The sequence below is a fragment of the Papaver somniferum genome, chromosome 4 (genome assembly GCF_003573695.1).
Source record: "Papaver somniferum cultivar HN1 chromosome 4, ASM357369v1, whole genome shotgun sequence".
NCBI lineage: Eukaryota > Viridiplantae > Streptophyta > Magnoliopsida > Ranunculales > Papaveraceae > Papaver > Papaver somniferum.
In genome coordinates, this window is record NC_039361.1 from 17,910,407 (window position 1) to 17,924,043 (window position 13,637).

Below are 13,637 nucleotides of genomic sequence, written 5' to 3' on the forward strand. Positions count from 1 at the left end.
GAACAACAAATAATCGAAAAAAAATGAAAAAAGTTTTGAAATCAAGCCAAATAAAATTCGTACCTAGATTTGTTGTTTTCCTTCTTCTGAAACAATATTATTTCTCTTCTTGTTCTCAGTATCAACCAAATCAAAAAATATAAAAACAAAATAAGAAAGATCCAAATCATAAAAATCGAAATCAATGGAATTCAAGACTAGATCGAAAACACACTATGTTGATTTCTCTATTCCAACCTGTTTTCTTCCTCTTCTCAGACTCAGCAAAATCCAAGCAAAAAAAACGATAATCAGTAGAAAATCGAAATTAAAAAATAGATCAGAAAAAACTAGTGAATCAAACCTATTTTATACAAACAGAAAATAAAAATTGATACAAACCTATTTGTTGTTCTTCAATGCAGCGTCTTCCTCTCGTCAGATCTGAAAACAACTGAATCAATTCAACGATTTTCTGGGAAATATGTGTTGTTCTTCCTCTCGTCTTCAATACAGCGAATCAAAAATCAACGCACTTGTTTGTTGTTCTTCAATGCAACGATTTTGTGAAGAAACAATTCGAATTCAGAAGATTTAATATCATGAAGAGAAAATCTAGTGAAAGGAAGATGCAGATACAATTTTGCCGAGAGATCTTTTGCCGAGAGAGAGAAAGTGAAACAGGAAATGAATCTGGAAATGAAACTCATAGCCTATTTTATTAGGTATATATAGTCAAGGGTATTTTTGGTATTACTAATTTCTTCCAAACCCTAAACTTTATTACCAAGCCCTGAAATCTAAAGTTCTGGGCCTAGAAATATCAAAAAGTTTAATTATAAAGTTTATAGTAATGAATCCATTTGGTGGGGCTTGAAAATATAGAACCCATTTAGTTGGGTGATTCTAGTATTTTTCACTAATGAAAACTAGTTCTGTAATTATTCAATTCTTTTTTCTTCTCCAGTGGTTGGGTAGTAGTGCGACCAACAGTTTGGTTTTTAAAGAAGAAGAGTTATTTGATGAAGAAAAAACCCATGGAGTACATATGATCATTTCTGAGAAGGTATGATTCAAAATAGATTTATGGTTGGTAGTTAAAACTCAATCTGGGTTTTTGTCTACACTGTCAATTTTGTTATCTTTATGTGCAAATGAGCAGGGACGAAGCTATGATAGGTGCTGAAATCTTTTTAGTACAAGTATTAGTTAGAAATTTTATCTGTAGCCGTGCTAATTGACAGTACCTTGCTAGATTACTAAATCTTTTGCATTATATTTTCTTAGGTCTATGATTTGGTTTTATTTTTTTTCCTAATCTGGTGTCTAGGTTTTCTGTTTGTACCAATTGGTTGAATGACACTGATTTTACACATTTTTAGTAAACTGTTTTTTGGGATTTTCTCAATTGTGATATTAAGTAGAGCTCTCTTGGCATTGATTTTTTTGATCTCTTGGCTCTTTTGGCATTGATCTATGGGTTATTATCTTCAGCAGTCTAACTGTTCGTGTAAATGCCTAGCAGAAAGGATTCAATTCTCCACAAACAAATTTTTTTTGACCTCTGTATTTTTGAAACAACTCTCAGTTGCTAAGTTACCTCAATCAATACCAGAGACGAAGAGTTATAGAGTTCCAAAGATATTACTCAAACCCTTGATTTTATTTTACAGATGGTTCACTTCTTTTCTTGACTGCCCCTGTTTGACGTACTTTCGTAGCTATAATACAAAGCGTGAGGTTAGTTTGTAATGAGCTTTATGTTGGCTATAGTGTGGTGCTTAGTTTCAGGTCGACAGCCGTACAGACTCCACGACATAACCAATTAGTGATGTTGTGGTAGTCAGAAGGTATACATGGAGACTCAAGAGATGAAATTGATCTTATTAGTTGGGAGTATGTTGTGTGGTATCGCAGTGAAACTGGCTCTCTGCATACCACTTGATGGTCGTTGTTTTCTTTTGGTATACACACATTAAAAGAAAAATGTTTCTGTAAATTTGGTTGGCTACAAAATCTATACGGTAGTGAAATCCATCTGGCTAAAAATTAGATTATACTGTTTTTGCCACTAAGCCGGTAATAGAATTTGTTAATTACCCCACATGCCTACAAGGAAAATGCCAGGTCTTGAAGTCCTCCAACAATAAGTAGGACCTAGCAGATCAGTCATCTTTGCCATCACAGAATTGTAGATATGTTCACTTGTTCTCCACTTTGTAAGTAAGTGTCAACTTTCTTTAGTTGTATATGAGAAGGTCATTTTTCACCTTGCTGAGATTTTGTAGGATATTTATTTCTTCCGATTCCGATCATAATTAGATTAAATATTGACATATATATATTGCCTTACAAGATTCACCAATGCATGCACCAGCTGAGCAATTTCATTGTGTTACAGGACTCACCAAATGCATACACCAGCTGAGCGATTCCTTACTCTTTGGTGCGAGATTATGCTGTTTGTGCCATTAATTTGTTATAACGGTGGATGTATGATTGGTTTTTAGTCATATCGTTTTTCTTCGTCGGGCCCCCACCGCGCGCGGTCATCTAGTTTTCTTTTTCCCTGCAAAATTTCTTTAACACATACAGAGAAAAATGGCGAAAATGAAATGGTATTGGTATTGGGTATCAACATCTATAATATTCAGACTTATTCTCATATATTTTCCCAACAATCTCAACTTAAGTTCTCGTCCTGAAGTTGCTACTCCTCTCACTAGTCTCCGTCGCTGTAATCTCTTTCTCCCTCTCTTTGATTTTTTCTCGTTAATTTAGGGCTTCAATGAAGCTCTAATTTGGGTTTTTTGCTTATTATTTGCAGTGGCTGAAGGTTACTGGTTAAAGCAATCTTCAATTTCACCTTACTCAGGTTTGTTAATTTGTTTTCTGGTGTAAAATTAATCAAATTAGGTTTAGTTTCAGCTAATTAAGTGCTTGAATTTTATACTTGTGTAGGATCTATGTACCATGGTTCACCATTGTTACTGGCAATACTTGGTCCATTGACTGTTATAAGGTCAGTTTTGAGCTAAATCCATGTGCAGTGATGGTACTGGTTTAGTGTTACTTCATTGTTTTTGAAATTTTCTCATTGGTGATGCAGATTTGAAGGACAACCTGAGCACATAGCTTGCAGGTAACATGTTTAATTATCATGTTGATTCTAAAACGGCAGCCTTTTATAACTGTCATGATTAATTGTTGATTTTTTGGGATATTAACTGTTTAAGACATTTTAAGTTGACTAATGGGTAAAGAACATGTTAGGGTGCATGCTACTTGCACCGTGCTCTGATGTCGATGGTGCTGTGGTGCCCAATCCATAGATCCTAACTCCTCAGGATGGTGCACCCTTTGGTGTAAATGCCATGATCTGAGGATTGACAGGGCACGGCATCACCATGCATGAGCTTGCAAGAATCAGTGGCTTAGTTAGTAGAGAATGGATTTTTTTTTTAAGGATGTATTTCTTCTTGGAAGATTTCTTCTTCTTTTTGTAATTTTCAGTAAGTTGAATTTCATGTAAACTTTATTTTTGTTAGTGTTAATTTCAGTACCCTTTTTTTGTACAGTTTGTTATTTGTAATTGCAGATTTGATCACTGCAATTCTTATACGTGCAACTGGACAGAAGCTTCATTTATCGTATAAACGGAGTTTGAAATCACTAAATGTTACGAAGCTATTGGAAACTTCTGGTATGTGTTTCTTTCATTGCGCCGTTACTGCTGGTAAACTTGAAGTACCTGAACCTTTTTGTGTAGAATGCTTAAGCAAACATTGCACTCTACTTCAATTGAATGTAGAAGTTATGAATTTTTTCTTCAGTTATTAGTCAGTCTCATTACTGTCCCGCATTGAAGTATTTACCGCTGTATCCGAATAGAGTGTTGTTTAATGGTATTCTTTTAGGATTTTTTATCTGTTAGAAGAGTCTTTTGAGCTAAGCAGAAAATAATTCTAGAATGCATTTCTTTCATGGAATCAACTTCATAGATGTGTATGTAATTGTTCAACAAGATCAATGTGTGATTCACATCAAATTGTTGCTGTTATTGAAAGTAATTACTCATTCTATTCTCCTTCTGAATTTTTTTCTCTCAATTTTCATAGAAATTCTCTTAATTTTTCTGATGGATTATGTATTATATTGGCTTTATGATGTTTTGGTCTCTGGGTTTTGTTAATATGGTCTGAAAATGAGATTTCTGGATTTAATTTGATTTTTTCTTATTTTTGTTTATTTTGGGTGAATTATTGGTGTGGATTTCTTTTGAAGGTTTTTGAGGTTTTGAGTACTACTTTTTGCTTCATCAACTGTTTTGGGTTCCAATTTTGTTTGGGTTTCTTTTAAATTTTCCAGTTCATTTATGTTTGTATGAATTTGTAAGATAATTAGGTAGTTTTATAGGATCTGAGTAGAATTGCTTATAGATGGACAATTTTGGTTATGGATAAGGTAGTAGAAGTGGTAATCTTCTCTATAGGTTATTATTAAATAGAATTTGTTTTTTGTCGTATATGGATGGAAAAAATAAAGTTCCTAGTTCCTGGCTTTGTGAGTGCTATGTTGCCTTTTTGATGAAATTGTAGCTACCTGGTGCTATACATTGAGGTTGACAATAGTAGACTACTAGACCACATGCTTGGAATTTGCAATTGGATTTGGCAGGCATGGTTTCATAGTTTTCGCTTCATGTAAGTTTCAGGGAGTTCAATATACCGAGTTTAAAGCTCGTGCACATAGTTTTTACCCTGGGGACTGAGCGTTCTGTATGCGTCGTTTAAAACTCCTGCACGTAGTTTTCAGCCAGAGCTGCAGCTTGTAGTGGCACAATTCTTGTTTTTAAGTGCAGTATTTTGCAAATTCAATGCTTTTTTTGGTTTTCGATTGAAAAAAAATAAACAGCACTTTTTTGGTGTAATATATATTACGATGAGTATCTCTCCCCACTTTATGGAGATATCTTAGAGATTTTCTATCCATTTTAAAGTAGTTGGGACCAATTCTTACGTTGGTCAAAAGCTATTTTCATTAAGCTTTATTTAGTTCCGTTGAACTAAGTGGTAGATGAGTCATATGTGTTAATATTTCTTTAGCTTTTGAGTGTGTCCTTTGTTATTGCTGCTTTATGTGAGCATAATTGATTTGCTTTTCAGCTTTATCCATACTGTGGTATTCTAATTATCGCTTGCTTTTGTGATTGTTAATGTCTAAGGGCGTTTATGTCGATTGCATTGAAATAGTTTCTCATATAAAAGCCACTTTTCTTTGAACCATGGTTGGAAGAATTTGGTACTGTCTATTACAAAGTTCACAGCAAGAGTGCCTCTTCATGTTTCCTCTTTTCATATGATTGTGATGAATACCCGCGAACTCTTTTTTGCACTCATCCATTTTGCTGATGCTGTTATGAAACTGCATTCTTAGTAATTAGCTTCTAATGCTGTTAAGTAATGGTAATTGGGTATTTTATAAGTTATGGACGTGTGGCAGTGCTAAGTTAAACTCGGTTTCAACTTTGTTTGTGATTTGTTGGGAAAATATATTTGACTTTGTTCCATTTCAACTGGGTTTCATATTACATATGAGCTGACATTTGGTGAACATGTTCTGTTAACAGAGGAAAAAACTGAAGTAGAGAAAATTTCAGGGCATGGATCTCATGAGAGTGGTATGTTTGGATTGAACTGACTGTTTACATCTCTAAGAATATATAAATCCCTTTGCCACTTATGTAAGACTCATTCACATGCATTCCCATGTCCGTTATTTTAAGAGACATCCTGATTGACCAGAAATTCCTATTAGAGCTGTCAAGCATATAGTTTCCGTTCTGGTATATGCAAAAACTATGGTAGTGAAATAAATCTAGTCATCAGTTTGGGAATATAATTCCTATTATATGCAAAAACTATGGTAGTGAAGCATATAATTCCTATTAGAGCAGAATTGGTCACAGACTCACACTCAAACATTTTGAACCTTAGTCATCAGTTTTTGTATATGAAAGTGATTTCGTGAATCGTTAAGTATAAATTTTAATTAACCATTTGAAAGTTGATTTGTTGCTTGTTAATTATACTTCTCTATGTAATGTTTTCAGAAATTCTATCTGCTGGAGATATTGCTGCTTTTATATATTTATGGAATCCCTTGACAATCGTCACATGTGTGGGCTTGTCAACGTCACCAGTCGAAAATTTGATGATAGTATTGTCTCTGTATGGAGCATGCTCATGTAAGAACCTATAAAACTACTACATGTATTTCTATGGGACTATTTTTGCTGATTGATTTGAATTTTTGTGAAGTTAATCAGCAATGAACGATGCATATATGTAACTGTTAATATTGTTCAGGATGTAGCTAAACTAATTATTCATTTGGTAACTCAATGCAGGTTTAGCTCCTTTAGCAGCATTTGGATGGGTCCTTGCATCACATTTATCTCTTTACCCTGCTATCTTAATCATACCGGTAAACATTTTTTAATGTTTTAACTTAAATATCTGGACCATACCCTAACAAAATACAGGCATTTCCTGCAACTTTACCTGAAGTTAACATCTCAAATTTGTTTGTTCAGGTCATCTTTTTGTTAGGATATGGTCCAGATACTCCTCCGAAGAAATTGTTCCGGCAACAAAAATCTGAGTCAAATGCAAATGATCTGGTGATTCAAAACCGTTTTTCATGGCGGCCTGTTGTACATTTTATACTGTGGGCGTCTTTTTGGACAGTTTATGTCTTGGTTTTATGCAGTATCTACCTTAAACAGTATGGTGGCTTGTCAGAAATGTTTAAAAGGTTAGCCTTGTGCCTTATCACATGTTTCTTGTAGTTGTTGAAACGTGCACATGCTAGAAATTCCTTCTAAGTTATATTGATATACTTGTGTGCATATATATATGTGTGTGTGTGTGTGTGTGGAGAGAGAGAGAGAGAGAGAGAGAGAGAGAAATGTAGATAGAATTATAGTAACTTAATATGCTTCTAATTTCATGTCTTCTTTTGCAGAACACATGGATTTATTCTTACTCTAGAAGATCTGTCCCCAAATATTGGTGTTTTATGGTGCGATGGCTGTACAACCTGTTTCTTAAGGGATTTCTTAAATACAGTCCCAATATGCTAACTATTGTCCTGACATATACCTGTTTGTTACTAAATGCAGGTACTTCTTTGCCGAAGTTTTTGACTTCTTCAGAGATTTCTTTTTAATAGTTTTCCACGTGAATATTCTTTTTATGCTGTTGCCCTTGGCCATACGTCTTTACCACCGCCCATGCTTTCTCGCCTTCATATACATTGCAATCTCATCAATGCTTAAATCTTATCCTTCGGTAAGTTTTCACTACACCTTGTTGCAAATTCTTATTTCAACCTTTTTGCTTCCTTTTAAATCCACGTTGAAAGTTAAATGGATCAAGAAGTTTCTATAATGTTCACTTGAAGAAGACATGAGAATTTGTTAGTGAACTGTTCAGTTAGGGATGTTCGCCAGTATATTATATTCCTTAGGCTAGCATTACAAGCACGCCAATTGTTTCTTATCCATTTATTTCTTTCTCCTTTAAAATGTTAAGGTTGGAGACTCAGCTTTATACTTGGCTCTACTGGGATGGTTTGTCTATGAACTAGCAGGTAAAGAGTCGGTTAGTTGAATTTATAACAGTTTTCATGGATCTGCTTTTGCGGCATCAACAATAAGTGTTCTACTCGCTACTACTCACAGAAATGCAATTCTCGTTCTTCCTTTTCTGTGGATACGTTGGAGTCACCCTGCTTAGCCCTGTGATGCATAATCTATGGATATGGAGGGTACTTGTCTTTTTCTCTTTCTCCATCTCCCTCTTTGTAGGTGAATTAGTTTCTTCGCTTATGTCTTGATGATAAATATAAAATGTAGGGTACTGGAAATGCAAACTTCTATTATGCAACCGCGATGGCTTATGCTTGCTTGCAGGTATGTGGGAATCACTGATTGGTAAAATGAGAAAGTATTTGAAGGCACATGTCTATAATAAGAACATTGCAGCATCGTGTTTTGTAGAGCATGAAATTTAAAATCCTACTGATTTTACTGTTCTCGTAACATTTAATCAGAAGTTTGCACATGAGGCCTGCAAGTGTTTTCATAAAACTCTACTTAACTCGTACCCTCGGCTCTGTGACAGATTATTTTGGTTGTCGAGAGTGTAAGTGCTATGCTTCAGCACGACAGAATGCTAAGGAAACAATTGACCACATGAAACCAGAGATCTGTTATGAGGTTAGTTTCAATTTGTTATCTGTCTGGATTATTTTTTAGTGCTTATTCTTTTTTGTTTCCTTGAATTGAATATCAACTGTTTTTACGACAGATAATTTTTCATTACACACAACTTCGCTTTGTGGAATTTGTCAAACAACCCACAATACTGAAAGTGTTTCTAGGTGATTCGCATTCTTTGAATCCCACTCTGGCGAAGATCTAGATATTAACTATTTGTGGTTGGTTGGTTGGTTGGAGTAGTATCTTGAGGTTGTCTGAAGGTTGGTGGTTTAACAGCACCAAATATATGAGTATAATTATTTCTTGTTTACTGATGGAATGCAGCATTTTAATGTAGTGTATCCCAGTATTCCTGCATCGAGGATTTTCTTTTTCTTGAATAGAGTAATAGAAGAATGATTTTTTAGGGACCATGGTTTTTTTGAGGGGACCATGGTTTTATTAGGCCACCTTCCCTATAGTGATAAGGGGTGTCCTAAAACGTTGAAATGACTAACCTACCCATAACCTAATTTAATTTAAAATCAACCTAATAACCACCTATATATATATAACCAACCCCTCCTCCCACCACCACCGCCCACTACCGCCGATTACCACCACTACCACCTCCGATTATCACCACCACCAACCACCGAATACCACCACCACCACCACCACTGCCCACCACCTCCGATTACCACCACCACCACCTCTGATTATCACCACCACCAACCACCGATTACCAACACCTCCTCCCACCACCACCGCCGCCTATTTAAGAAATGTAACAACATCAATGCAATCACAATTAAGTTCGGTTACATGATAATTTTATCGAGTATAAAAGACGCCAGTCGTAGCCTGATTCTGTCATGGGACCACTCCGGAGGTATTTTCCAACACCCTTCACTTTAATTTGATTTTGATTGCTTCAATCGAATAGAAATCATCAAAATAGGGTTTTAATAGGAGTTACAGAGCCATGTTCGGTTAGGCCGATTTTCCAAAAAACCCTAGTTACTAACCGAACTTCTTGAAAATGAAGAACACGAAGAACAGTTCGGTTCTATTGGATTTAAAACTAAGTCACCGAACTCTCTGTTCGGTTGTTTCGCAAAAATTTTTAAAACTACAAATTAACCGAGCTCCACCCTTAGAACCGAAAAAAACAAATCCAGTCTAACCGAACTGTGTTGTTGTGGCCACTATGTTGAGTTCCAAAATAACCGAACTTAGCCAATAGAGTTCGGTTTTTTCGCAAAAATTTTTAACACTACAAAGTAACCGAACTTAGCCAATAGACGCTGGAACTTCACATTTTTTTTGTTTGTTAAGTTCGGTAACTTCACAATTTTATCGCAGAAACCGAACTCAAAGTTCGGTTGGTTAGATGTTAGGTTCAAGTTTGCGAAAGAACCGAACTTTGTAAACTTATATACTCTTATATTACGTAAAGTTCGGTTAGATCAAAAGTGCATGCAGTTGGCGAACCAACCGAACATAACGCTGTAACTCCTAGAAATTCTATTATTATAGAGCTCGGTAACCTGCGTGTTTGGAACAAGTAACCGAACTACACTTTCAGATGAGTTCGGTTACTTGTTCATCTCACGGAGCAACCGAACTACAGCTTCAGATGAGTTCGGTTACTTGTTCTTCATATAAAGTAACCGAACTGTTCAAAATCCAGTTCAAATCCGGATCATTTTGAAGATTAACAAATATTCTAGGAGAGGATGGAGATGAAGAATCAGATGAGTTTTCATCATTTGAATACTCAAATTGAGTGAATTGGAAAAAAAAATCTATTTTCCATGTTTTTCTCCTTCATCTTCTCTAACTCTACTCTCTCAATAATTCTACTCAACTAATAATAAACCCATCTTTTAATTTAATCTCACTAATTGTTTTTAACTAAATCATTCACTAATCATAACCTAAAATTAATTAAGAGGGTAGATTAAATATTAAATAAATAACTAGATATGAGGTGATCTAGTATTACTTCTAATGCCTTTACCCAAAATAAAATAATGGTCCCAAAAAAACCATGGTCCCCAGAAAATCGTTCTAATCGAAAGTAGATAAGATTTTTCATGCGTATGTAATATACTCTGGCTGATGGCCTAGGCCCATCCGAATCACTACATAGCGATATTTGACTATTTGTTGGGTTGCCAACTGCCGCACTGCTGAGACCCAAACCTCATCCAGTTGGTGCTTTAAACAAATACTAGTCAGCGACGGACAAAGCTACATTATACTAATGAAATGTAGTGTGGAAGTGGAATTCAACCATTGCTGTGATTCAGGTGCTGCAGTATTTTCATTAACTTCACTCCTTTGACAAATCAGGAGTTCTTTTACACATTCTTATGCATACTCTGTACAATAAATTTCCTGTACAAAGTCAAAATGTTCAAGAAAGTAAACCAATGGACTTTTTTCCTGATTTCTTTGGCACGTCTAATTGGTCCAGTGCAAAACGTCAATATCTATTACAGTACTCTCTATCTCTATACTTCAAATTCATTGGCAAGAAATAGACGGATGGAAGAAAAGACAGACAAGAAACCGACCCGATGGAGATTATATAACCTGCATCAAACATTCTTCCTCATTGTACTTCGGTATTCTATAAATGACAACTGGCTGATACATAGCGCTGCATGCCAACTGCAGCTGTGTGACATCTTACACAGGAAGTTAGTATCTCAGCCGTCATCCTGACAAATATAGGATGCACTACATTGCACTAAGTTCTCTAAGTGGACTTTGGCTACATTGTAATGATTCAAGTCTTGCCGTTTTGGCATAAACGATTTTACTCCTTTGACAAATTTAGCCTTCTTTGACATGTTCGGGGTAACAGGCATGCATTTTCTGATGCTTGTTATTGGGCTTGCCAACTGCAGCACTGTTGTCTTGCCCCCCGAAACCTCTTCTAACACACAAAGTCAGAAAGTTGGTGTCCCAACCGTCATCCATGACGAGCATAGAGATGAACTACATTGTACTAATGATTGCAAGCAGAAGTTGACTAAATTGTGATGATTAAGGTTTTGCAGTTTTGGCATGAAAGACTGCACTCCGTTGACATTTCAAAGAGTTGTTTAGCATTACTCTGCACAAAGTCAAAACGTTCAAGAAATAAACCAGTGGACTTTTTGCCTGATTTCTTTCTTTGGCTGGCCCAATGCGAAATGTCAAAATGCATCATCACGGTCGGTCTCTATACTTGATGTTCATGGTCCCCCTCTTTTTCTCGATACTCTGAGTTCTACAACGGTAGTGCTCTGGATGTGGAGTTGACAGATGACAATTTTCTATTCCTAAACGTCTGCCCACAATCTCCAATTACTCTTTAATTATGCACTTAACATCAAATTAACACGTGGAAACACAGTTTGTTGCAACAATGAGAGTTGGACGGTGCCTCCAAATAAACTAAGATCAACCTCATATCCTATGATATGCATAGGATATTAGAGGATCTCATAATACATACAAACTGTTTAATCCACTGATTACTACAAAGTAAAAAGGATGGGCCGTCCAAATAAGATCTTGCTTGATCTATTGCTGCTGCCCACGTGAGTTGATTGCATGGTTACAATTACACATCTCCCATCGCTAGGTTTACAACTTGGCGAATGGGGTTCTGAAGATGTTTTCAAAGGGTATGGAGGGGTTAATGGAGATTCCGAAGGTGTCAGTCTGGTGTCTTGCATGTGGGGGTCATGTGCATTAAAACGAAGAAAAAACTTGAAGCTGAGAATATTGATATTTTAGTAATATTATCTTAATTAATCAAGGGCTAATTCAATGTACCCATGCATGCATCGCGTGCAAGTTTAATGTTGCATTATACTCACTCGTCCTTCATGTCAAGTTTTAGTTATCTTTGTAAGATGTAATGATATGATCCCCCGGCATATTTCTTTTACTTGTTCTTGCAGATGCGGTTTCTCTGGGCTGTTCATACGCATGTTGCGTGGATACACACATTTAGGCTTACAAATTACCCAAAACTGTACTAGTATTTGTGGTTTACGAAGACATAACATAATTTGAAGTTCAAGTTGTAAACAAAAAAAACATGTCCCAACTTTGATGGAGAAAATCAAGTTGTTCATTATGAATGCATTTTCTCGTAAATTACCCAATTGATAAGTGCCCCCCCCCAAAAAAAAAGATAAGATAAGATAAGTGCTCAAACAACGCTCTTTTTCATTTACTTTGTATTTCATTTACGGTTTTATTCTCTGCGGAAAAATCTTCCAAATTTATTGTTGGTGGTCCCTTTAAAAAGTAATTTTATGTTCAAGGGTTATTTTCTACAAAGGCGAAATTTGAATTTTATTTGCATTATTATATAGGCAGAATTATATTTCCAATATGAATTTTTATATATATATATATATATCCGTATTTATTTATTTATTTGAAAAGAAAAATTTATATTAAAGAGAAAAACTGGTAAGAACACCAAAATATAAAGAAGCAAACAAGATTACATATGCAATATCATCTCCCAACAATGAACTTGATTAGAAGTTACAAATCTGAAAGTGTCAAAGTCACAACTCCAAAAAACAATACTTTGCTTAATCAAAATCCTAATTTCAGCTACCTCCTTTGGTCTTGACCCCAAAACTAGGAGTAGAATTTCAGTACCTTTGAAGCAAAACCTACTCTAATTGGTCATTTGCATTCAACTGTTTTTTTCTAAACTCATAACTTCATCTTTGATCTTTAATTGATTCAGCTACAACCATTTGTTTATCTTTAATAACCTTGAAGATTACAGGAAAGAGATCCTTCAGACAACCCTTGTCAAGCCATTTATCATACCAAAACCTTATTCATTTTCCATTCTTAAGAATAAAAGAAGTACTCCCTCCGTTTCAGAGAAATAGGCTTGTTTCATGTGTAATTCGTACATGAAACAAGCCTATTATTTTGAAACGGATGTAGTATGTTTTTCTATTTTAGGAACCAAATTAGCGATATTTTTCCAAAAGGTCCTACATTGAGAATAGTCATCAACTGTTGGAAGAGCAACTGATTCACTTGTCTTAAACTTCTGTTGAGTTATCCTCTAACAAAGTAACTTCTTTTTTCTTGAGTATCTCCATATACATTTCACCAACGGTGCCTTGTTAGTATTTCTCAAGCTTCTAACCCCCAAACTACCACCTGATGTAGAGATGCAAACTTTTGACCAAATTATCCAATCTATCTTCTTCCTTCCTTCTATTGCTCCCCATAAAAAGTTTCTCATCAACCTTATCATCTTTTTCTCAATACAAACATGAAACCTGAAAAGTGACCAGTAATAAATAAGGAGATATGACAAGCAATTCTTGATGAGAATTAACCTACCAGCTTT

General features: G+C 35.4%; 1 protein-coding gene across 3 annotated transcripts; it reads left to right on the plus strand.

Moving 5' to 3' along the window:
• The first annotated feature begins 903 nt into the window (after positions 1 to 903).
• LOC113274844 (phosphatidylinositol glycan anchor biosynthesis class U protein-like) lies at positions 904 to 8,676 on the plus strand. Of its 3 annotated transcripts, none has more exons than XM_026524241.1 (17): positions 904 to 1,045; positions 2,381 to 2,716; positions 2,807 to 2,854; positions 2,941 to 3,001; positions 3,089 to 3,121; positions 3,558 to 3,682; positions 5,609 to 5,659; positions 6,092 to 6,226; positions 6,389 to 6,465; positions 6,575 to 6,795; positions 7,006 to 7,062; positions 7,163 to 7,331; positions 7,575 to 7,632; positions 7,724 to 7,809; positions 7,898 to 7,954; positions 8,166 to 8,260; positions 8,352 to 8,676. In XM_026524241.1, exons 2-16 carry the CDS (start codon positions 2,581 to 2,583, stop codon positions 8,238 to 8,240), a joined length of 1,389 nt encoding a protein of 462 aa, XP_026380026.1. In that variant the 5' UTR covers positions 904 to 1,045; positions 2,381 to 2,580; the 3' UTR covers positions 8,241 to 8,260; positions 8,352 to 8,676. The 3 variants fall into 3 exon arrangements, with proteins under 3 accessions (XP_026380026.1, XP_026380028.1, XP_026380027.1); XM_026524242.1 differs by lacking the exon at positions 904 to 1,045 and adding an exon at positions 1,905 to 2,202; XM_026524243.1 differs by lacking the exon at positions 5,609 to 5,659.
• The last annotated feature ends 4,961 nt before the right edge of the window (positions 8,677 to 13,637 follow it).

What these genes read in the sequence shown, in the direction of transcription:
- LOC113274844 (XM_026524241.1), top strand. Translation starts at nt 2,581, where the DNA reads ATGGCGAAAATGAAATGGTATTGGTATTGGGTATCAACATCTATAATA. An exon ending in TCTCACTAGTCTCCGTCGCT is followed by an intron (nt 2,717 to 2,806) that starts GTAATCTCTTTC and finishes TATTATTTGCAG; the next exon opens with TGGCTGAAGGTTACTGGTTA. An exon ending in TGGCTTATGCTTGCTTGCAG is followed by an intron (nt 7,955 to 8,165) that starts GTATGTGGGAAT and finishes GCTCTGTGACAG; the next exon opens with ATTATTTTGGTTGTCGAGAG.